The 27,729-nt window shown below is 37.6% G+C and overlaps 1 protein-coding gene across 5 annotated transcripts in view; it reads left to right on the forward strand.

Annotated features, from left to right (window-relative positions):
• Window positions 1–27,729, forward strand: part of TUSC3 (tumor suppressor candidate 3) — a 287,831-nt gene that overhangs the window by 60,733 nt on the left and 199,369 nt on the right. For 3 of the 5 annotated variants that reach the window (XR_007402703.1, XM_025474220.3, XM_049095030.1), the window contains exon 1: window positions 3,126–3,464. The exons of 1 other annotated variant lie outside the window; for it this stretch is intronic. Coding sequence is in view for 3 of the 4 variants with exons in the window: in XM_025474220.3 (XP_025330005.1) it covers window positions 3,327–3,464 (138 nt within the window). In the remaining variant the exon portion in view is untranslated. Of the gene's footprint in view, window positions 1–3,110; window positions 3,465–27,729 lie in introns of those variants that run through there. One more of the 5 variants, XM_025474284.3, reaches the window with a different exon arrangement.

A 27,729-nucleotide genomic window follows, 5' to 3' on the forward strand; every position in this document is an offset into this window, starting at 1 on the left:
AAACCAAATATGGATGGCAGAATGGTTGGAGTGGATGGGCAGCTCGGAGGCTCTGAAAATTGGTAATGAGGAGGATGACGGTGTCATCAACCAGATCCAAGACCTGACCTTTACTGCTCATGGCCACCTACCTTTGTCCTACATTTTATTAAGCTCTTCCTTCTTCCTTATCTCTTAACTCTGGCAAATGGAAAGCAAAACCACCCCTCAAACACCAGCAACTGCCCTGACAAGACCTCCCGTCAGCCCAGACCACTCAGACCAGTTTGAGCATGAGTCCCTGACTTGCACCTGTGCAGATGGGCCACAGGGTGACCTTTAAAATGACCAGTAATTATCTTTATCTTATTATAATACTAAACCTCTGCTCTAGGAGGAGCACAAGCCTCATTTACATAATATACAATGCATGTATAGGCATGTTTCCTTAAGATGCATGTGTGACCCTATGCCCACATCTACATACGACGACAAGGATCCCCTTTTAAAATAATCCTCCTGACCCTGAATAAAAGGAACCCATCAGCCCTTGCTCAGAGAGTGAGGGCTTCAGAAGTTATTTCTTACAATCTCCGTATTTACTGAAAATAGTTTCCTATATGCAACAACTCACTTGGTAGTTTCCATCTGTGACTCAGCAAGGAGTGAACTCACATTGGTTCGGTTACAGTGGTACTATTAATTACAATAAAATAAAATAAGTTTGGAATACAAAGGAACAGATGGTGAATTTTGATTTTGTCGAGTGTATCTTGATATAGATGTTTAGTTGATATAGACCATAAATTTCTTCTTGTCTCCAGACAGATAAAAGTGGAGGTCACTTTCACAAGTCTCAAGGAAAAAGGAAAGGGCTAGTCTTTAGGTTGCAATTACTATGGGCACAAACATTCACATAATAGTGGGAAATCAAAAGCTTGGGAGATAGAGAAGAGAGATGTATTTGTAAATTCTTTTAAAAAAGGTGGCATAGCATAGTAAATGATAGTGGCTATTGAGCAAGACTGCCAAAGTTCAAATTCCTGGTATACCATTTTCTGGTTGTATGACATTGAGTTAGATCTCCTGGCCTAAGTTTCTTTTTATGAAAATTGTTACACGAGGATTTATCTGATAAGGGTGTTATGGAACAGGAGGTCTTAATCTGGAGTCCATGAAATTTGGGGGGATCTGGGAAACTTGAATTGACAGAAATTTAACCCTATTTCTATTAACCACTCATAAAGCTCTTTTTTTTTCTCCAATTATAAAGCAGAAAGCAAAGCATGGTAGTATTAGCAGTACATATGGTTTTGTTTTCTGTAAAAATTACAAATAATTTCATATTATAATATAGCAGTAGTAGATAGTTTAAAATATTGTTTATTATCATTGCTGTTTCAATATTATCACACTTATTAGAATTGCTGTTAGATACATTGCTAGGTTTCATATGATTGCAGAATTTATTTACAACCCTTATGCTACTTAATTGTTCAAGGATCCTATAATTCTGTGCTTCTTGATCAATCATAATTACATTGTAAAGTCTGAATGTTTATTTATTTTTTTAAGATTTAATTTATTTTAGGGAGAGAAAGAGTAGGGAGGACAGGTAGGGGAAGAGAGAGAGGGAAACAGACCCTCTGCTGAGCAGAGAGCCTGACACAGGGGAGATCATGACCTCAGCTGAAAGCAGACTTTAACTAAGCCACCCAGGCGCCCCAAAGTCTGGATGTTTTTAGGTTGGCTCTTTTTTTTTTTTTTTTTTTAAAGATTTTATTTTTATTCATGAGACACACACAGAGAGAAGCAGAGACAGAGGCAGAGGTAGAAGTAGGTGTCCCTCCCCCACCACCACGCAGGGAGCCTGATGAGAGACTCCTCCCAGGATATATCAGGACCTGAGCGGAAGGCAGACCCTCAACCACTGAGCCATCCAGGTGCCCCTACGTTGGTTCTTACATCTCCCTTTGCTTTCTGGCATTCCCCAAATACAAATATTTGTTGAGCAGTTGAAAGGAGGTGACTTGTCTTAATTTTGATAATGGCATTTCATGGGATGCCTTTGTATCTTATGAATTTAGTTTTTTTGCAGTTAGAAATACTGTTTTAAGACTGGGCCAATAGAGTTCATTAGACTATCAGAGGTTTTCATGATACAGGAGAATTCTTGAGGGAGAATCAATGCTACACTAGAACAGTAATGGAGGATCGTTGGAAGAAAGGCAGGCAGGGACAAGGGGCCCTGTCCTATGAGGAAACCACCCTTCAAAGCCTTTCCTGCCACGTGCAAGGAGCCCTCCACCCTTTCCCACGGGATAGGTAGATGACAAAAACCTGATTGGACGAAGGGGGCGTGGAGGGTTAATCAGATTAAAAGAGCTCCCCAACAAGCCCATAACCCCCCCCAGATCTGAACCCCAAATTGGCAACCCTCTTGGCTCCCCTCCCTTTCAGAGCTTTGTACTGTCCACAATTCAATAAACTTCGCTTTGCTCCCTCACCTCTTCATCCTTCCACTCAGCCTGACCAAGAACCCAAAACTGAAGGGAAAGAAATCCCCTAACACTACCTGGCCCCTAAAAGATGTTCAGTAAACCGTCTGCTTCCATTGTTCTTTCCGGCCTTTGCATTTTTGCATCCCCAAGCGTCGAGTACGGGGGCTCGGCCCTCGGGCAGAGGATCCCCTCCTCCGAGGCTGAATGAATGGGGGGGCGTGGCCTGAGGGCGGCTCCGCAGGCCCCTCCGCGAGACTGCACGGAGCAGGGGTGAAGTCGCAGGCGGCTACTACGCATGCACCGGGTTATATTCCGTGCATGAGGTTAGAGGCCTGGGAGGGCTCCGTACGTGGGCCACGGCTGGGGTTCCAAGAACGTCCCAACGGCACCAACCGTGATTGCCCCTCGGCCCGAGGGGCCAGGGCTTTACGAATCCCTTAGCAGGCTCCTGCATCATTGCAGAGGGCGAGCAGGTCCATCTGGGGCTCCAGGTGAGCAGGAGCTCACTCTGGCTGCACTTCAGCGGCCCCCGCACACTCCCGGGCCCTCGCACGGGGTCCGCAGCCGCCGCGCGCTCCCGGCCCGCGCCCGCGCCCGCGCCCTCGCCACGCCCACTTCCTGCCCCATCCCGGGCCTTCCCGGGTCCCCGCTCCTGCTGAACCGGATGCGCCGTCAGTTTCCTCCTCCGCGTCCTCCGCGGCCTCCGCTTCCCCGGCGAAGCCGCAGGCACCCGCACCCGCGAGGGCACAGGCAGGGGCGCCCGGCGGCTGTTCTGGCAGGAGTCGGACGCCGTAGGAGCTGGGCGCGCACGGTTACCGAGCGTGGAGGAGACACTGCCCTGCGGCGATGGGTGCCAGGGGCGCTCCTTCACGCCGGAGGCAGGCGGGGCGGCGGCTGCGCTACCTGCCCACCGGGAGCTTTCCCTTTCTCCTCCTCCTGCTGCTTCTCTGCATCCAGCTCGGGGGAGGACAGAAGAAGAAAGAGGTAGAATGAATCCCTCGGCCTTGCAAGTGGGCCGGGGCGGCCGGGGCGGGCCGGGGCGGGCCGGGGCGGGCCGGGGCGGGCCGGGGCGGCGGCGTTGCTAGGCAGCCGGGCCGCGTTGCTAGGCGACCGGGGCGTGGGCGGCGGCGGCGGAAGCGCTGCGGCGAGCGAGCGCGGGGCTTGGGAGGCCCGTGGGCCTGGCGGTCGCGGCTGTGGGGTCAGCCTGGCGTTTTCTCAAAAGCAGTAAAGCAGCCCCTTTTCACTGTGCGCCTGAGCCTCGCACACCTTGCAGACTCACGGCGGCTTTGACCCTCAGAGGCCGAGCTTTGTGCTCTTGAGTCCCTGAAAGGGGTGTGTTGGGTGCAAAAGCAACCTTTCCGGAGTATTTGCAAACCCCCGGAGGACTCTCTGGGTTTTACGTTCAGGTTCCCAGTTCCTTTCGTTATTCGTTTCAGGAAGCAGGGCAGCGTAGCAGAAATGCGTTTTTTTCGTAGTTTATATTCACAGTGACACATTTTTAGCATTTTTAAAGCTGTAGGTTTTTGTTTATGTTGAACTCCTAATGGTGAGAATAAACTCACATGGATTAAATTTGTTTGTGAAGCTCACCCGATTTCAATCTTAGTCCTCTAAGAACTTTAAGAGGGTTGAAGTCACTATGTTTAAAACAGTTATTTGTGATTTTAAGTTCTGCGCCTTTGCCTTGGATACTCAGTCTAGCAGCATCAGAAAAACAAAATTAGTGTGGAAATGGGAGTAGTGTTTGTAATCGTACAGTATTTTAGTAAGAGTATTGGCTTTCAATCAAGATAGTTCCCCCCCCCCCCCCGTGAAGTATTCTACACCCGTGACTCAAAATCTAATTCGAGTTTAAAATAGTACCACAAGTTTCTTGATAGCTGGGTAGAGAGTGAAAAAACAGCTTCATGCTCAAGATGATGTTTCTCTTTACTTTTTGTCTGAAACATCTCTGAACTCAATAGTAACTTCTTCCCTTTAGCTTTTTAATTTTAAGGGTAAAGTAGGCCATATGAAATTCTTTGTAGAGATCTGGTAAGAGGTTTAGAGAAGGCCTGTTAAAACTATTTACAAATACATATAATATACATATTAATACATACATATAATTTAAAGGTATATTTTTTAGCGTTTGGTATTTATATACCACATTCCAAGAGTTTTAGGTGTCCAAAGTAGTTCTTGGAGAAGAGATTAAAAAAAAAAATTTTTTGTCCCTCCCCCTGCAGATGGCCACATTGGAGGGCAGTAAAAAATGCTGAGGAATTCCATGGAAGTTCTGATGTTTTACTTTTTAGATCACTGTTGGGGCACTTTGGTAGCTCAGACCCTTGAGCATCCCACTTTTGATTTCAGTTTAGGTCATGATCTCAGGGTCTTGAGAGGAGCCTTGCCTGCTTAGTGCTCAACAGGGAGTTTGCTTGAGATTCTCTCCAGCCTTTTCTCTCTGCCTCTTCCCCCACCTTCCATCATGTTGATATAGTTTCTCTCTAAAAATAAATCTTAAAAAAAATAAAAAGGAAAGAAAATCACTGTGGTCACAGTAACTTTCAGTTGGAAGGAAAATCTGAAAAGCCTACATCTTCAAGGCATCTTAATATCCAATTATACACTACTTTTAACAGGTGAAAACATTTGTTAATTTAGTATAGTTAAAATGACATCTGTTCCATTAACATTTTTTATAAAAGATGTTTTAAATGAAAAATTAGGGAGAAAATTGTTAAGGATTAGAAAAAGGATGTCTTCCAGAACTGCTTTTATTAAACTGGAGAGTCTATTACTACTACGTGGTAGTATTGCAGAATATACATATTTAAGGAAAAGAGCAAAATAACAAATATTTGAAGTTTTAATGCTTTACTCAATGAGCACACATGTGGAATGTAGTATGTGAGAATAAACTCACTTAAGTTATACAAGTTTATTTGTGAAGTTCAGATCACTTGATTTCAATCTTAGTCCTTGATTTGGAGGGCTGTGGTGTCTTTCAATACTGGAAGAAAAACATTCTTTATTAGAAATATTGGAAAGTGGTTGGTCATCATTATGGTACATTTCTAGGTATTCCAGGGTTGTTTTGAACATGTTACTTCATTCTTTGCTGAGTTTAGAACCTGATGCCCAATGCAAAATTTGACACCATTGAACCAGCAAGTACAGCAGTTGGAACTTACTTTTTACTACAATAAATATTACTGTCATAAGTCCTAGAGGAGTTGACTTGGCATGAGTAGTGTATCCCTTCATATGGAGGAGGCCACACTGGCATCCTTAGTTGAATGTGGAACCAAGATTGGACATTAGTTGCTTTTAAGGAATAGTTACCGCCATAGGTTTTTGGGTCAGATGGTCCAGTTACAACTCAGTCACTATTTAATTGTATAAGATGCAAACCACTTCCCTGAGTTTTAACTTCTTTCTTTTAAAACACAGGTATAATACCTACATCTCAGAGTTGTCAGTGGGATTAAATAAGACTGTATATAAACTACTTAGTGCGGTGCTTTGAACATAAGCAGATGATCAATACTGGTAGCTATTATCATGTGTTCTTTAAATGAGAGCAGTAGACATGAGATCCTAAAATGTGATAAAATACTTGTCAAAATTTTTTTTTTTGCTAAAGAAACTGATTTTATCATTATTGTAAAATATTTACTAGAATAAATTGCCTATTATGAAATACTGAGTTCTAGACTTTTAACATTGTTTTAGAACTTCCCAGGAGGAGACTTTTGCAATGTGGAAGAATTGGTGGTATTCATGGGTGTGTGTGTCTATGTATATATTTTTGTATCTATTTCTTCGTAAAGACATTTAATTCATTAAAAAATAATTTTGTTATATTCTCTAAGAATATAATGGAAAGCAATAGATACATGAATAGGAAAATAATATAGTCACTTTCCTTAATTACATTGAATACAATCACTACACTAATTTTTGAATCCTCATGTAAAGTGATATGAATTTGTGAGTGACTGTAGTTTCTTGGTGGTATATCATTTACATATGTAGTACCTTTTTAAAATATTAACAGCTTCTGTATTTTTTATATTAACATCAGTTAATCAACTTCATTTAGAATTGTTTTGATATGTAATAACACCTAATAATATAAAAGGAGCACAAATTCTGTAATTTCCAGTGGATTTATTAACTTTGACATCATCAAATGAAGCTGTTGTAATAATTTATCTTTTAAATTAGTAGGCTATGACATATAGGTGACAATGAATATCGCAATTATGAAAAATTGAGCAGCTCATATTTTTGTGAAGTATTATGATCGCCCAAGTGAGATTTCTCAATTGCCTCTGAGATAACTTATGTATGTCACTAACGTTTTTAAGCACATTTTACACTGAGATGTGTATATCCAGTTATTTTTTTTTAGTGGCGTGGCTGTGAAATACTTTACTGTCTTAGCAAATGAAGAAGAGGGAGAGTATGGAAGTAAGCAGTGGATTTTACCTTTAAGGGAAGAACTTAAGTTGGAGAATAAGTTTGTAAATATATGAGCACAACTTTAAGAAATGCATAGTAATTATGTATTAATGTGTATACACATAGACCACAGATTATGGGATGTAGGTAGTTTCATCTAGGCTAGATTTTTATTTTTTTTTAATTTTTTTTTGGACTCTAGGCTAGATTTTGTGTGCAGTAACTCCTTGGTGAGTAACTGGGAGTAACAGGTCTTACTCAGAATGGCCAGAACTGCTTGTCAAGTACTGTGAAGGTTCAGCTGCGACAGTTTCACAGATAGGGCAGATTGTGTGGAACTCCTGGGTCACAGGTGGACAGCTTATTACTCACAGCAGCCGATTTGCCAGAGTATCAGCATTTGTGCTGATGACGCAGGCTAAATGACCCCTACAGGTGTAGGCAGTTCTGTGGCAGGAGAAGAACCTTGAGCTTAAGGAGCTGCTCATCCTTTATAATGGGCCAGAAGCTTTTTTGACCTTTGACCTAGAGGGTGACATGAACTGGAAACAAACCTGCTCTTTATTCTGGAAGGACACTGTCTTCCAAGCCTTGTGTGCTATATACATCCTTGAAAAGGGGTCCAGAACAAAGTCAGTTTGCTTGCATGTTATGTAAAAATCTATGAAGAATTATCTCCTTAAGTAAGAGATAAAGAGCAACTTTGTCAAAAGATAATTTTGGGATATTTTCCTTCATGTACCTACACCATCAGTATATTCAGTCCCATATATGTAGTGTGTTCTACATGGAAGATGCAGAGAAAGGGAACGAGCAGAATGTATAACCTGAGCCACAGATTTATAGTTGTTAATCTTCTGCCACATTTACTTTTGCGTTTTTTCAATATGCAGTGAGTTTGGATGAGTGTGATCTGTATGCCAGTGACTGACAGTTACTTTGGTGGTCTCCAGGGTTTATTTGGCAAGTCAGACTATCTTACGATTGCATTTTTCCATAAGATTCCCTCCTGGAACATCATGATAATTCCACCAAAATAGAAAATTTACCTTTGGGTTAGTATGGGAGTGGCTGTTGATCCCCTGCTAGAGAACAGATAGTTGAGGAACAAATATATATGTTATATAACATTGAGTACGTGTGTGAGAATGTGTGCCTGTGTGCGTGTGTTCATCATGCAATGAGGGGACCAAATACTGTTTATATAAGTATCTACTTTTTATTTTACCTATTAGGCAAGTTTTCTGCAGCTTCTCAAATTGAGCATATCTAAAGGGAAACTCCTAATCCTTCTCTCTGTGCATGTGTTTTCTCATGGCTGTTAACGGTGCTGTTTTATGGGGAACAAATTTTAACATACTAGAACCTCATTTTTTAAAGTAATTACTTGCCAGTATAATATGTCTTTGCAGCTCTTATCCTGTACTTTGCAGTGTATGGCTTTATGTACTTTCTTGAGTTGTACGTAAATTTAAGGAGAATATCTTGAAAACTAGGATTTCTCTCTTAATATAAGCTATGAAAAACATTTAGTTTGAATATTAAAATCTCAAAAATGACTCAAGACAATAGGTAATATAAATTTTTTTTTGTAGTAATTGCTATCTGTCTGTCTTCCCCGCTTGTTATCTGTTATCTGAACTTATGGAGTTCTTCAGTATCTATGATAAAAGTCTTAACATAGAAAAGTAGAATTCTGAAGCCATTTATGAGCTGAAAAAAGTTAATAAAAGGAAGGCTTTTATTAGTATGTTTATTGTTACAAAGTTTTGGTTGATCATGTAAAGATACCTAATTAGTTTGACATTTACAGATAAAAAAGAAATTTTTTTCTACTTCATGTTACCGCGAGAACTCAACTATCTTTAATGAAAAGGATCACTTGAGTATAGGTTGAATAAATTGTAATACTGATTTTATTAAATGGACCTCTTTTGTTTATTTCAGAAGTGTATTCTTAGAGATAGCTTAACATTGTCAACGTCATTTGACACAACTTTTGGAAATATATTAATTCAGAGTTGTCAGTGCTTGGAAAACAAACCATTGGGAAATTAGTTCATATGAGTATTGTGGTAAAACTTAGGGTACAGAATTCATTATAAATTGTGGAATTTGTTCACTATTCATATTAAATATTAAGTTGAGATACTTTAGGATAGATAACTCATTGAATTAAACTTGGAAGTTGGAAATAAGTCGAATTATCTTAGAAAATGAAAAAAGTAACATGACTTAATTAGCCTTGTAATTGCTGTAACTCTGGACTCCTTGTTATGTGCTAATAAACAATATTGTTTAAGACATTTTGAATTGAATTTTCATATTTTTTATTTGAAAGCATTCTGCTGAGGAAAGTTATTTTGGATTAAGAGTTTTACCCATGATTGTTATTTACCCAACTTGTAAGTTTACAGCCTTATTCCAAAGATTTCTTTCTTTCTATACTGTGAATAGTAACTTAACAATTACCTAGCTATATGACCTGCTTTGTGAATTAGATAATAAATATTAAAGGTTATTTACATATATATATATATATATATATATAGCTCTCCTTTGTCTTTGAATATTAATGGTCATTATTACAAGTCTGCATATGTTTTGGTGTTCTTGATCCCAGGACTCCAGGATCACTCCCTGGGCCGTAGGCAGGTGCTAAACCGCTGAGCCACCCAGGGATCCCTGTTTCGGTGTTTTTGAAAGTGAATTTTTCCATGTGTTCCTTATAGGAAAGAAATTGGAAATTTATCACATGTCTTAAAAGCCCAAGAAAGAAGAGAATGAATAAATTATGCCTTAGATATATTTAGGAAAGAAATTGGAAATTTATTACATGTCTTAAAAGCCCAAGAAAGAAGAGAATGAATAAATTATGCCTGAGATATATTTACTGAATGCTATATTCTACGTGAATGCTTTTAAAAAAGTACCTCTTTTGCTTTTTTGTATGTAATAGATTGCTACATATTTTCATTTTAAGGACTACCTAATAAAACAGAGGAAGACACCTTTGTTTTGCAAGTGGTCATATTTAATATGATTTTTTGGTTTACATTTGAGTTGAAAATTAAGCGAAAGAAAAGTTGGGACCCTCCCCCCTCTAAGGATGAGGGTATTGTGCAATGCTGATTGTAGCATTTTTTTTTTTTTTTTTTTAAGCATTGGAGCTTTCAAAGTGAATAAAAGATTTTTCTCATGCTCAGGAAAGTGAAGTGATGTGCTGTGTCTTGCTATTGTTTCCTGTACATTTTCCTCTTAGAGACTTTATGGGAAGAAAGAGTGGCTGAAAAAGAAAAAAAAAGAGTTGGCTGAGTTAAGGTGTAATACTAACATAATGGTACTCTAATTAAATTTAGCTTCCTCTTGATGGATACATGAGCCACATGCTTTGATGTTGGAGCATATTCCAAATTATAAAGGGATTATGACTCCAAGAGGGAGTCCTAACCATAGATTTTTTTTTAAATTTTTTTATTTATTTATGATAGTCACAGAGAGAGAGAGAGAGAGAGAGAGGCAGAGACATAGGCAGAGGGAGAAACAGGCTCCATGCACTGGGAGCCCGACGTGGGATTCGATCCCGGGTCTCCAGGATCGCGCCTGGGCCAAAGGCAGGCGCCAAACCTCTGCGCCACCCAGGGTTCCCCATAACCATAGATTTTTTTAAAGAAAATATTGCAGGGCAGCCCTGGTGGCCCAGCGGTTTAGCGCTGCCTGAAGCCGGGGGTGTGATCCTGGAGTCCCCAGATCGAGTCCCACATTGGGCTCCCTGCATGGAGCCTGCTTCTCCCTCTGCCTGTGTCTCTGCCTCTCTCTCTCTCTGTCTCCATGAATAAATAAATAAAGTCTTTAAAAAAATAATTATAAAAAAAAGAAAATATTTGCATTATGAAGTGGTAGAGTAGGAGTGTCAGGTTTAGGATAAATAACAAGGTTGGGACTAGAAGTTAGGTTTCCTGACACTAGAGTTTATATTTCCATATGCCCATGCTCAGTTATGCTGTCAGAGTTGCCCCCCCCCCACCTTCACTAATTTTATTATACTATATTTTCTGCTGTCTTTTCATAGCTGATGTTTAACTTAATAACTTCCTCTTCATGGATATTTGTTTCTTAAAAGCCTAATATGTAAAAATTTGGCAAGTAAAGCCTGTTAATGCTGCTTAGATTCCCTTGAGAACATAATTTATAAAATTAAGCCATCTGTTTCTTAGGAACCTGTTTAAATAAATGAAGTTAGGCTACGGTAAACCTTGGTCACAAGAATCAGAACTCTAAAATGGCACAGAACTCAAACCAGTGCCTCCTGTAATCCCTAATACTAAGTCAGGTGTGCTCACAGATCTATTTGCCAAAGCCAGAAATCCCGGGCACATTTCACTTGGTCTCAGACCTTTACTTGTGAATTTTTGGACCCTCCTTCCCCCACCCCAGCTAAAGCTATCCTGAAACTTCTCTTACCTGATGCTATCTTTGAGGACTACTGTTTGCATACTGTTTAAATGCCCCAGGGTGCCATCCCAAGGTTCTTTGTGTGCTACTAGTGCTTTTCCTGAGTGAGCCTGTGTCTGACTTTGTTTTGTTCTTTCTCCACTCTTACATGCTTCCCTTATGTGACAGCTAAAGTCACTTACCTGCGCTGCCCCGTTTTGGATGAGGAACTCCTCTGTGCTCACACGAATGGATCTTTGTGCTTATTTCTTTATAACACTTAATGTGAATTGTTGTCTGTCACCTGTCATTCCTATTATTCTACAAGCCTTTGATGAGGCTTGTTTTTTTTTTTTTTCTTCATTTCTGCACTCACAAGGCAAAGTATAGTGCCTTGCGGTTGGCAAATGCTTACTGAAGTTATTTTGGTCAAGTTACTTAATCATTCTAAGCCTCTTCCTTATCTGCAAAATGGAGATAGTATGTTAGTCCCTACTGTAGAGCTGTGAGCCTTACACGAGATAATCCTGTAAAGTACTTAGCAGCACAGTGCATGGAACATAGTAAATGCTTCATATTTGCTTTGGTGCTGATACTGGGGGAGTGAATTGTAGGATGTATTATGGGTTATTTTACATGAGTAGCACAAATTGATTTGACATTACAAGAGAAAAATTAAAAACTGATGCATCCGATATGTGTCATTTTTGATAAATATTTTGTTTTCCTATTTGACAAGTTAGGGCTCTTGAGATTGTCATTTTCTTTATTGCCAGACATAATGGGTACTTTTACTACTTTTATATAGCATTTGACATCGTTGGCTACTGCTTCCTCACCCTCCCCACTCCCAGTTTTATTGACATAATATTTTGAACGTTTAAGGCGTACAACATGCTGACTTGATACAATTATATGTTGGAAAATGATCATCACCATAGCCTTAGCTAACACCTCCATCACATCACATAGTTACCATTCCCCTTTTGTGGAGAGACATTTAAGATTTACTCTCAAAACACCTTTCAAGCGAATAATACGCTACTATTAAGTATAATCACGATACTGAGCATCAGATTACCAGAATTTACTTTTTAACTGGAAGTTTGTTCCCTTTGACCAGTATCTTCCCATTTCCCCCACCCCCACCTCCTGTGACCACACTCTACTCTGTTTCTACAAACCTTTTTTTCTTCGATTCCACATAAAAGTGAAATCATACAGTATTCGTCTTTCTTCATCTGACTTATTTCACTGAGCATAATACCTGCAGTGTCAATCCACATTGTTGCAAATGGCAGGATTTCTTAGGTTTACTATGGCCAAATGCAATATTTTCCTGTGTGTGTGTATTTGTGTGTGTGTATGACATGGTATATATGCATTGTATGTAATACATATTTATGCACATTCACCATTGCTGCTTCATATTCATCTATCAGTGGACACATTATTTTCATGTCTTGGCTATTGTAAATAATGGTGTTATGAATACAGGGGTGTAGATACCTTTTTGAGTTAGTGTTTTCATTTTACTTGGATGTATTCCAGGTGTGGAATTATTGGGTCACATAGTAATTTTATTTTTAATTTTTTGAGTCTCCTCTATTGTGTTTTCCTTCTTCTTTTTTGCCCTCTATTCTGTTTTCTGTAGAAGCTATACCAGTTTGCAGTCCCATCAGTAGTGCATGAAGGTTCTCTTTTCTCCACATCCTCACCAGCATTTGTTATTGCATGTCTTTATTTTTTTCTAGTTTCACTTAGAAATAATTGGTATACATCATTATATAAGGTGTATAGGTGTATGTTTTTCCATAAACTATGGAAAACAGAATGGAGGATCTTGCATGTTCATTTTGAGGAGGATCTTTAAAAACAAAAAAATGAACATAAAAACAAAACCATCCTATGACCCAGCAATTCCACTTCTGAGAATGTACTTAGAGAAAACAAAAACACAACTCGAAAAGATATCTGCACATGTTCACTTTGTATCCTGCAACTTTACTGAATTTGATTAGATCTAATAGTTTTTTGATGGAGTATAAACCATCAAAACTTTCTATGTATAAAATTATGTCACTTGAACTTTCTATGTATAAAATTATGTCACTTGCAAATGGAGACCGTTTTACTTCTTACATTTTGATGCCTTTTAGAACTTTCTATGTATAAAATTATGTCACTTGCAAATGGAGACAGTTTTACTTCTTACATTTTGATGCCTTTTATTTTTCTTGCCTGATGGCTCTGGCAAGGACTTTCCAGGAGTATGTTGACTGAGAGTGATGAGAGTGGGCACTTTGTTTTGTTCCTGATCTTAGAGGGAAAGCTTTTAACCTTTTATCATTGAGTATGGTAATAGTTTTGGGCTTATTATCTAAGGCCTTATTATGTTGAAGTATATTTTTTCTATAATTTGCTGAGTTTTTTTTTTAATGAAGTTAAATTTTGTCAAATACCTTTTCTATATCTAGTGAGATAATCATGGTATTTTTCTTTCATTCTATTATGTGTCACAGTGATTTATGCATGTTGACCCATACTTGCATCCAAGGTAAAAATTTCACTTGACCATGATGATGATTGATCCTTTAAATGTGTTGTGAACTCAGTTTGTTAGTATTTTATGGAGAATTTTTGCATTGGTGTTAGGAATGTTGGTCTGTCATTTTTTGATACTGTTCTTTTCTGGCTTTGGTATCAGGGTGCTGCTGGTCTTGTAAAATGAATTTCACAGCATTCTCTCTTTGATTTTTTGGAAACTTTGAGAAGCATCCATTGATTGTTTAAATGTTTGGTAAAATTCATGAGTGAATACATCTGGTCCTAGGCTTTTCTTTGTTGATTTTTTATTAAATTTCCTTACTAGTAATTGGTGTATTGAGACTATTTTTTTTTTAAATCCAGGCTTGGCAGTTTGTGTCATTCTAAGACTTTTTCCATTTCTTCTAGGTTGTCCAGTTTATTGGCATGTAGTTATTCTTAATAGCCTCTTACAATTCTTTGTATTTCTTGGTATACATTGTAATATTTCCTTTTTTATTTATGATTTTGTTGATTAGGGCCATCTCTCTTTTTCATTGGTTAATATACCTAAAGTTTGTCAATTTTACATTTTCAAAGAACCAACTCTTAGTTTGATTAGTATTTTCTATTGTCTTACTGCTCTCAATTTCATTTATTTCTGCTCTGATCTTTACTGTTCCTTCTGCTAACTTTGCACTCATTTTGTTCTTTTTCTTTAAGGTGTAGAATTAGGTTATTTGGTATCTTCTTAATATAGTGGTTATTGCTATGAATTTCTCGTTTAGACATGCTTTTGCTGCATCCGATAGGTTTTGGTAGATTGTATTTACATTTACATTTGTTTGAAGATACTTTTTTATTTTAGCTTTGATTTCATTTTTGGTACATTGTCCAGCAGTATGTTAATAATTTTCATATAATTGTGAGTTTTTCAGTTTTCCTCTTGTTATTAATTTCTAGTTTCCTGTTATCATGGCCAGAGAAGATACTTGATATGATTCTAGTCTTCTTGAATTTGCTAAGACTTTTTTTTATATGTTCCATGTGTGCTTCAGAAGGATGTGTAGCTTGTTGTCAGAATGTTCTGTATATGGTTGTTAGTTAGCCTCATTTGGTCTACAGTGTTTTCCAAATCTACTTTTCTTACTCTATGGCTGGGTGATCTATCCATTGACTAAGAGGTATTAAAGTCCACAACTAGTACTGTACCTGTGTTTATTTTTTTATTTTAACTCTTTTTTCTTTAATTAGATGCTCTGTTAATGGGCATATAAATATTATGGTTATTATAAATTTTTGATTTATTGAGCACTTTATCATATAGTGCTCTTCGTTATCATTGTATACCATTTTTAGTTTAAAATCCACTTTTTAAAAAGATTTTATTTATTTGACAGAAAGAGAGAGAAAACATGAGCAGGGGGAGTGGCAGGGAGAGGGAGAAACAGGTTCCCCACTAACCAGGGAGCCGGATGTGGGACTTGATCTCAGAACCCTGAGATCATGACGTGAGCTGAAAGCAGATTATTAACCTACTGAGCCACCCAGGTGCCCCTGAAGTCCCCTTTCTAATACAAGTATAGCAAATCCTGCTTTTTTTTTCTTTCTTATGCTTGCATAATTTTTTTTTCTCCCTTCATTCTTAGTCTCTGTATGTCTTTGAATCTAAAATCAGTGTCTTGTAGGCAGCATGTTGTTGAATTTTGTTTATTTAATCCATCAGCCATCCTGTGTCTTTTGGTTGAAAAATTTAACCTGTTTCCATTTAAAGTAAGTATTATAAGTAAGGGCTTATTATTACCATTTGTTATTAGTTTTCTGTTTTTGTAGATCCACTGTTCCTTGTTTCTTAATGTGGTGTCTTTTTATGTGTGTTATTGTTTTGTGGTGTCATTATGCTCTGAGTTACTTGTGTTCTTTTGTGTAATTAGTATAGATTTTTCTCTAGTGGTTATTTTGAAGTTTACTAGAAGATCTTAAAATTTTGGCACTGTATTTTACACTAGAAACAACCCAATTTCAATGAAATTCTTAAGATTTACATTTTTACTTCTCCCTCTCACATTTTAGATTATTGATGTTGTAATTTACAGGCCTTTTTATACCATGTAGCTGATAACAGATTTTCCTAATTATGATTATTTTTACACCTTTTTTAAAAATTTTAAACTAGAGTTGTAAGTGAATTATGCACCACCATTACTCTGTTATGGAATCCAACTTTGTATATTGACCATTACCAGTGAGTTTTATACTGCCTTCTCATATTTTTACGATGTTGATTAGCATCTTTTGATTTCTACTCAGACAACTTCCTTTAACTTTTCTTGTAAGGCATTTCTCATGGTAATGAATTTCCTAAGCTTTTGTTTTTTGATAAAGTCTTTATTGCTTTATTTTAGAAGGATATCTACAGTGTATAGTATTCTTTGGTGAGGTTTTATTTTGTTTTTGTTTCTTCCCTTCAGTACTTTGAATTTGTCATGACATTCTCTTCTTCTGATTTGAAAAGTTTCTGTTGAGAAATCAACCTGTACTCTTATGGGGGTTCTCATGTATGTAATTTCTCTCTTGCTGCTTTTAAAATTCTTTGAATTTTGACAGTTTAAGTAAAATGCATCTTTGTTTAGCTATATTTGGGTCTAACCTATTTGGGGTTCTTTGGGCCTCATATATCATAGACAAATTGTGCCACCAAACTTGGTTTGTAAATGAATAAAACTACTGATCAGGACTACTCATTGGGCTCTGCAGGTGGGAACGTGGTGCATTAACACCCTATTGCTGGTCATTGGAAGTCTCTGTTTTCTTCTCCATGACAAGAGAATGTGTCCTGCAGATTCTTCTGTGATCCCTGTAGTATAAAGCCATATGAGGGCTCTAACAAATAGACCCATAGTGCTGGGGGAATTGGATGTCCCCTCTGGGCTCTTTCCATTGGAGGAACTATAGGCTCAGGAGAGACCTTTCATCATGGTGTGTGCTGGCCTGGGGAAAGGGCAGTGGATAGCACATTCCCTTTATCCTTTAAGTGCAGTCCATTTGGTCTTGTGCATGGAGATACCTTACTCTTGAGCACTAGGTTTCTCTCAGTGAATTTTGTCCACGAATACTTGTTAGTTCTTGTGAGAGAAAGTAAAGTCAGGAATGACCTATATTGCTATCTTGGTGGCATCAGTGCTCGCAGTTTTCTTTTTAGTGTCCTTATCTGCTTCGGTATGAGGGTAATTCTTGCCTTATATATGCGTTTGGGAGGGTTCCCCTGTCCGCCCCCCCTTTTTTTTTTGAAGAGTTTGAGAAGGATTGGTAAGAGTTCTTTAAGTGACTGGTAGAATTCAGTGAAAATATCTGTTCCTGGTCTTTTCTTTGTTGGAATTTTTTTTTTTTTTTGATTGCTGATTTAGTCTCCTTACCCATTATTGGTTGGTTCACATTTTCTATTTCTTAATGATTCAATTTTGGTAACTTGTATGTTTCTAGGAATTTATACTTTTTTTTTTCTTGGTTATCCAGTTTTGTTGGCGTGTAAGGTGTTCAATAGTAGTCTGTCCTGACCCTGTGTATTTCTGTGGTATTGGTTATAGTGTCTCCTCTTTCCCTTCTGATTTCATTTATTTGAGCTTTACTTGTTTCTCATAGTCTAGGAAAGGGTTTGCCAATTTTATCTTTTCAGAAAACCACCTCTTAGTTTCATTGATCTTTTTGTTGTCTTAGTGATCTCTGTCATTTATTCAGCTCTGATCTTTATTTCCTTACTTTTGCTAATTCTGGTCTTGTTTTTTGTTTTGTTTTTCCTTCTTGAGGTGTAATGTTAGATTGTTTGAGATATTTAGGTTTTCTTAACGTAGGCTTATCACTATAAATTTCCCTCTTAAAACTCTTTGAAACATCATCTAGGTTTTGGAGTGTTGTCTTTCTGTTTTCACTGGTTCCAAGATACTTTTTGGTTTCACATTTTGATTTTTCCTTCACTCAATGGTTGTTTAATTTCCATATGTGTAAAATTTCCAATTTCTCTTACTAGTTATTTTTAGTTTCAATTCATGTATTCAATAGAGATGTTTGTTATGATTTCAGTCTTAAATTTGTTGAGACTTTTTTTGCATGTGTTTTTTGGTGGCCTATCATATGATCTATCTTGGAGAATGTTCCATGCATGCTTGAGAGAAATATGTATTCTGTTTAATAGAATGTTCCATATGTATCTGTTAGGTCCATTTGATGTAAAGTCAAGTCCAATGCTTCCTTATTGATTTTCTGTCCAGATTATCCATTATTCAAATTGGGATTATTGAAATTCTCTGCTATTGTGTATTTTTCTTTTCAAATCTGTTAGTATTTGCCTCATACATTTTGGTGTTTCCATGTTAGGTCCCTATATATTTATGATTATCCTATTTACTTGATGAATTGATCTTTTTTATGGAGTGTAAAATAACCTTCCTGCCTCTTTTTTCCTTTTTTGGCTTGATCTGTTTTGTGTAATATTAGTATAGCTACCTCTATCTTTGGTTTCTACTTGGATGGAGTATCTTTTCCCATCCCTTCGCTTGAGTCTATATTTGACTTTAAAGTTGAAGTGAATCTCTTATAGGCAGTGAGTGGTTTGGGGAGGGGAGTCCCTTTAAAAAAAATCTGTTGTGCCACTCTGTGACTTTGGAGAATTCAATCCATTTACATTTTAAGGAATTATTGATCATAGAGACTTAATAATGCTAGATTACTGTTTTCTGGTTGTTTTGTAATTCTCTTTTCCCCCACTCTTCTCTTTGGGAATTTTTGATTTTCCACGGTGGCATGCTCTGATTCCTTCCTCATCATCTCTTGGGAATCAACTATTAGTTTTTGCTTTGTGGTTGTCATGAATGAGGCTTACATAAAACATCTTTCAAATATTATAGTCTGTTTTGTGCTGATGACAATTTAACCTCAAATGCATATAAAAACAACCCTTTTACTCCCCATTTAATGTTCATAATGTCAGTTACCTTCTTTTATATTCTGTATTCATTAACAAACTATAGTAGCTACAGTTATTTTTAATACTTTTGTCATTTAAACTTTATATTATAATAAAGTCAACACACCACCATATTTTAGTACTAGAGTAGTATGAATTTGACTGTATATTACCTTTTGTGTTGTATATTTTCATTCTTTTGTGTTATTATACTTTTATTTTAGCTTTAAAAACCTTTTAGCCTTTGTTGTGAGAGAGGTGTAGTGGTTATGAATTCTCACAACTTTTATGTTTCTGGGAAGGTCTTTATTCATTTCTGAAGAATAATCTTGCTGGATAAAGTATTCTTGGTTGGCAGTTTTTTTCTTTCAGCACTTTCAAGGTATCATCTCCTTCTTTCTGGCCTGTAAGTTTTGAGCTGAGAAATCTGTTCATACCCTAATAGGGTTCTTTGTCAGTTACAATCTTCTTCTTTTTTTTTAAAAAAAAGATTTTATTTATTCATGAAAGGCAGAGAGAGAGGCTGAGAGAGACAGACAGAGGCAGGGACATAGGCAGAGGAAGAAGCAGGCTCCTCGCTGAGCAGGGAGCCCGATGTGGGACTTGATCCTGAGACCCTGGGATCACACCCTGAGCTAAAGGCAGATGCTTAACCACTGAGCCACCTAGGCATCCCAGGTCACAGCCTTCTTTTCTTTTACTGCTAAGAGTAAGCTAGTTTTTGTGTATTGCAGTACTTTTCAAAGTACCACATGCGTGCTATATCTGTAGTAACTCATATAGACAAGAATACATAGAGTAGTAGTAATTTGAATGTAATCCTTAGCAGTGGTCTTTAGTGGTCAAGGTTCATATAAGTGGTACAGAAAGAACATATTTCATAACTTAAAAAGGAATTGGTGAGGGAAATGGGGTATTGTTTTCTTTTTTCCATATCCCTTTGCCTTTTAAAGGCACTCAGGGAAAGTTAAATTAGACTTGTGTCAGTTCTCTACATGGATTGCAGTCTTTTTGTCTTTGCATTTTTATAGGATCCCATCATGTCATGGTAAGCAGGTGATCCCCAGGGACCTTTCTATATTGTGTTTTACTTGTTGCTAAAAATCTAAACTTCTTAGTCTTTTTTATGCCATTGTAATCATGGCAGAGGGCCAAACTAGATTAGTCTTTTATGTTTAATGACTGTATATGTGGCTACTTCTTAAGTATGTTGTAAATGTTTTTCATATCCTGCCCTTTTCGATTATTTTAAATAGAAATCTTATTGAAGTAAGCAATATAAAATAAGTATATTTGGGTGTCATCTCCACCAAATGTGGCGTAGGTTACTGAACAAAGGCCATGCATTATGTTTCTGTAAAATGTGATCTGGCATTCCTTTTTTTCAACAAACATTTTTGATGAATGCTGCATGTCAGATACCATCCTGCACTTTGGAGGTAGTGTGGTGAATAAGACAGCCACTATCTCTCATATATCTCTCTTTTTTTAAAGATTTTATTTATTTATTCATGAGAGACACACACACACAGAGGGGGCAGGGCAGAGACACAGAGGGAGAAGCAGGCTCCATGCAGGAAGCCTGATGTGGGACTTGATCCCAGGACTCCAGGATCATGCCCTGGACCAAAGGCAGGTGCTAAACCGCTGAGCCACCCAGGGATCCCCTATCTCTCATATATTTTTTAGCTTTGAGCCCAGGGGGAGATTCAGATAGGAAAACAGACGATTACAGTGTATTGTGAGAAATGCATCAACTGGGAACTATTGGGTGCTGTGGTGTTAGGTTAACTCATTAGGGTAAGCTGAAAACTGTAGAGATATATAGGAAATAATGAAGGGAAGAGTGTTATAGGCAGAAGAAATAACACTAATAAAGGTCTAGAAGGTGGAAAAAGCAACAATAAATTCATAGAATTCAAGGGAGTTCATTATGTCTAGGCTTAGAGTGCACAGATTGGGAGAGTGACAGGAGTTGAGGCTGGAATGGAAGCCAGAGTGAAGTCCTAAAGGACCCTGTAAGCCATGTTTAAGAATCTAGATTGATCCTGAAATGAGTGAGAAGATTTGAAGGATTTTATCCTGGAGAAGAGGAGATGGGAATTATATTTAGAGAGATTACTTTGAAATCCTATGGAAAATAGTTTATGGAGGAATGCAAGATTGGAGAAAGGGCAACAGTTTACTCAAGAGGTCACTGCAGAAACCAATGTGAGAGGTAATGATGACATAGTTATGGTAGTTGGAGATGAAGAAAAATAATTGGATTCTTGAGCTGTTTGGGAGCCAGATGAGACAATTATTGGTAATTCATTATGCGTGGGATGAGGGGAAAGGAGACAAGAATGATGATTGCATTTCTTGGTAAAAAGGATGTTCTATTTACTGTAATGGGAATTGGAAGGAAGGAAGATAATAGTTCACTTTTGAAAATGTATGAGATGCCTGTGTGAAATCTAAACTGAGATGTTTGAGAGACAGTCCAGGATGTATGAATATGGACCTTTGATCTGGCCTGAAGATATAATGGATTTGGAAATCATTAGCATAAATAAGAATTACATTTTTGTTGGTGGCTAAAAATCACTCAGCCAGAAATATACAGGGAAAATAGAACTAACACAAGCCCTCAGTGGTACCAATATTTCAGTGTCCTGTGGAAAGTAAGCTTGCAAAAGAGACCATGACTGTCCTGTTAGAGATCCTGAAAGAAATCCAGTAGATTTAAGATGTCACAGGAGTAGAATAGTCAGAAAGAGAGACCAATAGTGAGGAATGGTGATTACCAAGAAGCTAAATAAAAACCGTAGAGTCCTTTGGATTTAGTGAGAGCAGTTTAACCGCAATGTTGGGGGTGGTGGTGGAATGAGACTGTAGTAGGTTAATGAGCAAGTGGGTCACGAGGAAGTGGAAACAGCCAACACTTCTTATCAAGCACTTGTGCTGTGAATGAGTGGAGAGTTAAGTGGGTGATGGCTGGAGAAGAGGTTGGAATAAAGAGAGAAAATAACTTGTATAGAGTTAGGTGGCTGAGAAGGTACGAGGAAGGAATAAGAATCAGAGAACATCAGGTGGAATTAGTTTTGGATAGAAATCTGATAGTTCTTAGGGCTGTTCACCTGTTTGGTTTTCTTCCATGCATATGATTAGATTGCATTTTCCTACCTTTGAGAACTCAGACATGGCTACATCATTTACTTTGGCCAGTGAAATATGAACTGATGTGTTTGCGTCAGTTCTAGGCAGAAGCTTGAAGTGTCACTGCATGCTTGCCATTCTCTGGCATGGTAATGGAATGTTTGATGTGCTAGATGCCATGACAGTCTGGATTTCTGGTGACTAGAATGAGCAGAATCTCTCTACCAACCCATAAGGTGGGGAAATATATCTTTAAAAAAATTTAGATTTGGAGCTCTTAGTGTATTACAGTATAAGCTATTTGGAGTGTTACATGGAATATTGACCTCTTACATTTTGATAGGAATGGATAAAAGAAGGGATGCAGATATAGATAAATTTATTCATTTGTTGGCAGAAACATATTTTCTCTATGAACTGGGAAGTAGGAATAAGCTGGTAGGATTGGGATGTTTAGGACAGGCATATAATTGTAAATAGCTAGAAGAGGTAACTATATTTAAACAAAAAAGAATTGTTAAAAAAAAAAAGAATTGTTAGATCTTCTTTAGGAAGCCTCCTTCTTCATAGGAAGCACCATTGAAGTTTGGATATTACGTGTTTTATGCAATTCTAACTTGATTTTTCTTGTTTTCCTCTAGCTGAACTCAGAAGGAGGGCTATAGGGACAACTCAGAAGGAGGGCTATAGGGACAAGAAAGGTAGGTAGTTGGATTGATTCAGGGTTGGAGGCTCCTAGGTGGGTGAACCAAAAAGAACAGCAAGGAAAGTTGAAGATCTGCTATAGAGTAAATAATATAGAAAATAAAGACTCTTAAGTGCTGCTAGGGGAAAGAAGAAATGTCCCTGTGGGAGTGAAAGGAGAGGTATGTTGTGGGGGGGCAACAAAAGTGAGAGAACCAGAAGAATACATTTTTGTCATTACTAGCTTATATGAACTTATTTCAGAGATGAAGTAGTACAAGCTGAGAACCTGCTGGTGTGTGGCTGAAGTGGAGTTGAGCTTAGTTACTAGAAATGATGAGATAGGAGCTGAAAGCTAGGGTGTGAGATGTTTATGTGGACTTTATCACTAAGAATAATGGGAGGATGAAGGGTAGTGACCTAGAGTTCATTAGGTGACAATGACTAAAGAAAATAGAGAATGCTACATTTTGAAGGCATGATTTATAAAGGAGCAGGAGGGATGCCTGGGTGGTTCAGTGGTTGAGCATCTGCTTTCGGCTCAGGGTGTGATCCCAGGATCCTGGGATCCAGTCCTACATCGGGTTCCCTGCAGGGAGCCTGCTTCTCCCTCTGTCTGTGTGTCTGCCTCTCTGTCTCTCATGAGTAAATAAATAAAATCTTAAAAAAAAAAAAAAAAAAGGAGTTTTTATGTGAAGGTACAGCACTAAAAGAATGCTAACTGTATCCTTGCCCCTCAGGGAAAGTTAAGAATGAATATAGTTTCCATCTTCGTAGCTCTAGTGGTTCTAGCAAAGACATTAAGGACGCATGCATCACAGATGCAGAAGATGGAAGGAATTAGTCATGATTGTTAACGTTTTACAAATGCCTTTTCCTTTGATTAGGTGGCAGGATTATAGTCTGGAAATGAGAAATTGTTAGGCAGGTAATGGTAACCATTTCTCTCGTATCTCGTTTCCAAGGACCAATTTCCGAAAGTTAGGACATTTTTATGAATACGATAAATTTTTTCATGTTTGCATTATTTCACAAATGTGTAGAATATTGCTTCAGTTTAGGTGATCTTATAGAAATTTGGCAACATTTGATTTGCAAATGGTAGCCTTTTGTTTAACAATATGAACTTCAGCTAAATTCCTTACGGATTGTTTCATCTATAGATCATTGTAGGAGCTGCAAGCCAGTACGAATCCATAATAATTCATAGTTCTCTGATTAAAAATATATCAATAATGCATGATTTCTGGTTACAAAGGGTCAAAACCATTAACAAGTAGAAGTTAGAATCAATTTTTAAGTAAGCTTTCATACCTAAGGAAAAAATAGAAAAATGGCAGCAGTAACAACTAGGCAGGAAACTGTGGTTTCAGAGATTTTGGAGATTAAAAACTCTTCCCAGCATTTTCTTATAACCAGAGGTGTTATTGCAGAATTACTAGGTGATGTACTATAGTGATTTACCACTTGTCTCATGATTTTCTTCTGATGTGTTACTGTTTGTGGATTGTATATAAAAGTCCTGTTTAGAATAATCTTGTCTCTTAGAAAGTGTGGTGTAGCTAATAATAAATAGAACTGTGTTGCATTTTATCTTTCCATCATTCTTCTATTAAGATGAGTAATCTACTAAAAGTGTTAGAAAATACGATGTAAATGTAAAGATAGTTTCTGAGTATATTAGTTTTCTATCAACACATAACAAATCAGTGCAGATTTAGTGAATTAAAATAGCACTTTTTTTTTTTTTAAATCTCATAATTTCTATAGTTTGAAAATCTAGGCATGACATAAGTCACTTTTCAGGGTGTTAAGTTATGGTGTGACTGACTGGGCTCCATTCTCGTCTGGATCTCTAGGCCTCTTCCCAGCTTATATAGTTGTTAGCAGAGTGCAGTTCCTGGCAGTTGTAGGACCGAGTTCTTTACCTTCTTGCTGGCTGTGTTCTCTTAGCTCTGTGAGGCCATCCTCATGTCTGAGCCATGGGGGCCCTCCATAGGCAGTTTAAGACATGACTGTTTGCTTTCTTCTAGGCCAGTCTCTTTGATGCTTCACATTCTTCTAAAATGCTCACCTGATGAACTCAGGCCCACCCAGTATAATCTCTCTTTTGAGTTAACTCCAAGTTAGCATGCTTAGGGACTTTACATCCTTAAATCTTTGCCATCTTAGGTAACATAATTATGGGAGTGCTACTGTCTCACATTTCCAGGTCTTATCAGTACTCAAAGGAGAAAATTATGTAAGGGTGTGGCTATTAGGGTTTATTTTAGATTTCTGTCTACTAACCTGGGCAAACTTGCACTTTTAGATTTTTATATACTTCAGTGGTGGCCTAAAAAGTCAACAAAACAAGTATGATAGTGTATAGGATAACATTTAACATAAGACATTTAGCAATGGCTATAAAATTAATGGTAATATTATGTATCAGTCAGGGTTTAATCAGAGAAGTGGAACCACAGGAATATGAATGTATATTTATATCTGGATTTCTTGCAGAGATTTGACCTTCTGCAGTAGTGAGAGCTGTTTAAATAGTCTGTGCAACAATACTGTTTGCATGTTGGATGCTAGAGCTTGTGGTCCAAGGGATGAGAATATGGCTATAAGTTAGGGAAGAAGAACAAGCCTCTGAGGATGAAGTGAAAACATTCTTAGAGTGATTTTAAAGCTCATAGTTTGGAATTGCACAGTACTGAGAAGTTATTCATGAATAGTTGGAAATGAGAATTATTTTAAACAGCTCACCTATCTTGTGGTCTCAGGATATCTATTAACTGGGTAAAGAAATTTGGAAGAATAGTAGACATTTTCTTCTTCATGGGGGAAACAAAATTAAAAATAAAAAGAAATTGTCTAAAACTTGTTAGGTGAAATATATTTTGAAAATATATTTTCTTACATACAAATTATAGGATAAACCACTATTCTTCTATCAGATATTTACTTGCAGTTTCTAAAGAGAAAAAATATTTATTTTGAACTTTAAGTTCAGATGTTTTTTCTTTTTTTTTTTTTTTCATTTATTTATGATAGTCACACAGAGAGAGAGAGAGAGAGAGAGGCAGAGACACAGGCAGAGGGAGAAGCAGGCTCCATGCACCGGGAGCCTGACGTGGGATTCGATCCCGGGTCTCCAGGATCGCGCCCTGGGCCAAAGGCAGGCGCCAAACCACTGCGCCACCCAGGGATCCCTGTTTTTTCTTATGTATGCTAAATATTTTATCTTTGTAAGCCTCATAGCAGTAGGCCCTGCATTTTCAGACTGAATTTATTAATATTATTGAGAATATTAGGAAGATATGTAAGTTGGGACAGCTGTATTGTTTTTGAGTTAACATTTCTGTATCAGCTAAAATAAAATTTAAAAAATGATTTTTTATCTCATTTGAAATATTCATACTAGGCCTCCATTCAGTTGCCAACAGACTGGTATTACAAAAAAGTAAATTATGCAATCCATTGTCTACATTCTTATTACTAAGTCTGAACAGTGTAGAATTTAAAGATAATAACCTTAATAAAATTGACAATTTATATGGTATTATCCTATACTGTTTTGTAAGACGCATATATCTTTTTATTAGCTACTTTTGTTTGTGCATATACAATGACTACCTGAACATATTTGTCAACAACTTTTAGGGAGCTACTTCTCATGTTACTTTCCTTTTGTAGCTTTCATAATTATCAGGCTTTCTTATATTTTTTTTCTAAATTCTTTGATAGTATACCAGAGCTGTTTACCACATAAATTTTTTCTTCTTCATAGACACAACACAAGTTGGACTACATTTCCCCACCTCCTCCACATTTATTTTAGGGCCATGAGACAAAGCTCTGAAGCTCTGAGCAGTGGAATGGGAATGGAAATGATGCATGTCATCGCAACCTGACTCCTGAAGATTTTCCCGAGGCTTGTGCTGATTGTCCATTACCACCCTGTCCAGAGGACTCATCTGCATTGCATCACAAGATCCCTGTGAGGATCTATGTTAGTGTGCCACTGAGATTGGGAAAGTAGAAAAGAAGGAGAGAGCTTCCTGTTCTTCAGAAATAGTTGAGTCAGATTCATGGGAAGATAAAGGTTTAAAGCATTATTCAGGGAAGTCCAGGATGACCACTGTATTAGTTTTCTGTTGATGCTGTCACAAATTATCATAAACTTAAGTGGCTTAAATAATACAAATGTATTATCTTATAATTGTGGAGATCAGAAGTCCAAAATCAGTCTTACTGGGCTAAATAAAGTCAAGGTGTCTGCAGGACTGACTCCTTTGGTGAGCTGTGAGGGGAGAATCTATTTCCTTGTCTTTTGCTTGAATTCTTGATGATCCCTTACTTGTAGCACTCCAGCTTCATTGCATCTTCATATCTCTTGAGTAATCCTCTTGTTTTGCTTTTATAAAACTCTAATGATTTGACCTTAAGCAATATTAGAAGCTTGGGCAATGTAGGATAATCTCCCTATTTCAAGATCCTTTACTTAATAACACCTCCACAGTTCTTTTTACCATGTAAGATAACATGCTCCAAGTTTTTAGGAATTAGGACATGGTCATGGCAGGGAGTGGCTTGTTTAGTTTATCACAACTACCCACTCAGCTTGTGCAGAACAAGATACTTGGTGGAATCCTTTAAGAAATCTAAGAGTTCCAGAGCTTTTGAGAATCACCTGCATTGGTGCTTCACACTGAGATTGTTGGTAGCTGCTTTCCTCAAACCTTCATTTTCCTTGTATTTTTAGTGATGCTCTAAGCTTCTTCTAATTCCCTGTATTAAATACCTTCAGATTTGGAACACATGGGATGGTTTCTGTTTTTCCCAACTGAACTAACTTTTACAAACCTCTTTCTGTATGACTTTTGGCAATGTAAAGAGTGGCCTGGCAAGCCATGTGATGGCAGAGGATCTCTCACCCTAGGTGTCCGTGAGTGTGGAAGAGTGTCTCCCTGTTGTCCTGAATTATCTTCTGAACTGTTATGTAGATATAAGTCACTAAAATTTGGGCTATATTTGGTGCTAGACTACTACAGCCTATTTTACTCTTAC

This window comes from Canis lupus, chromosome 16 (genome assembly GCF_003254725.2).
Source record: "Canis lupus dingo isolate Sandy chromosome 16, ASM325472v2, whole genome shotgun sequence".
Taxonomy (NCBI): domain Eukaryota; kingdom Metazoa; phylum Chordata; class Mammalia; order Carnivora; family Canidae; genus Canis; species Canis lupus.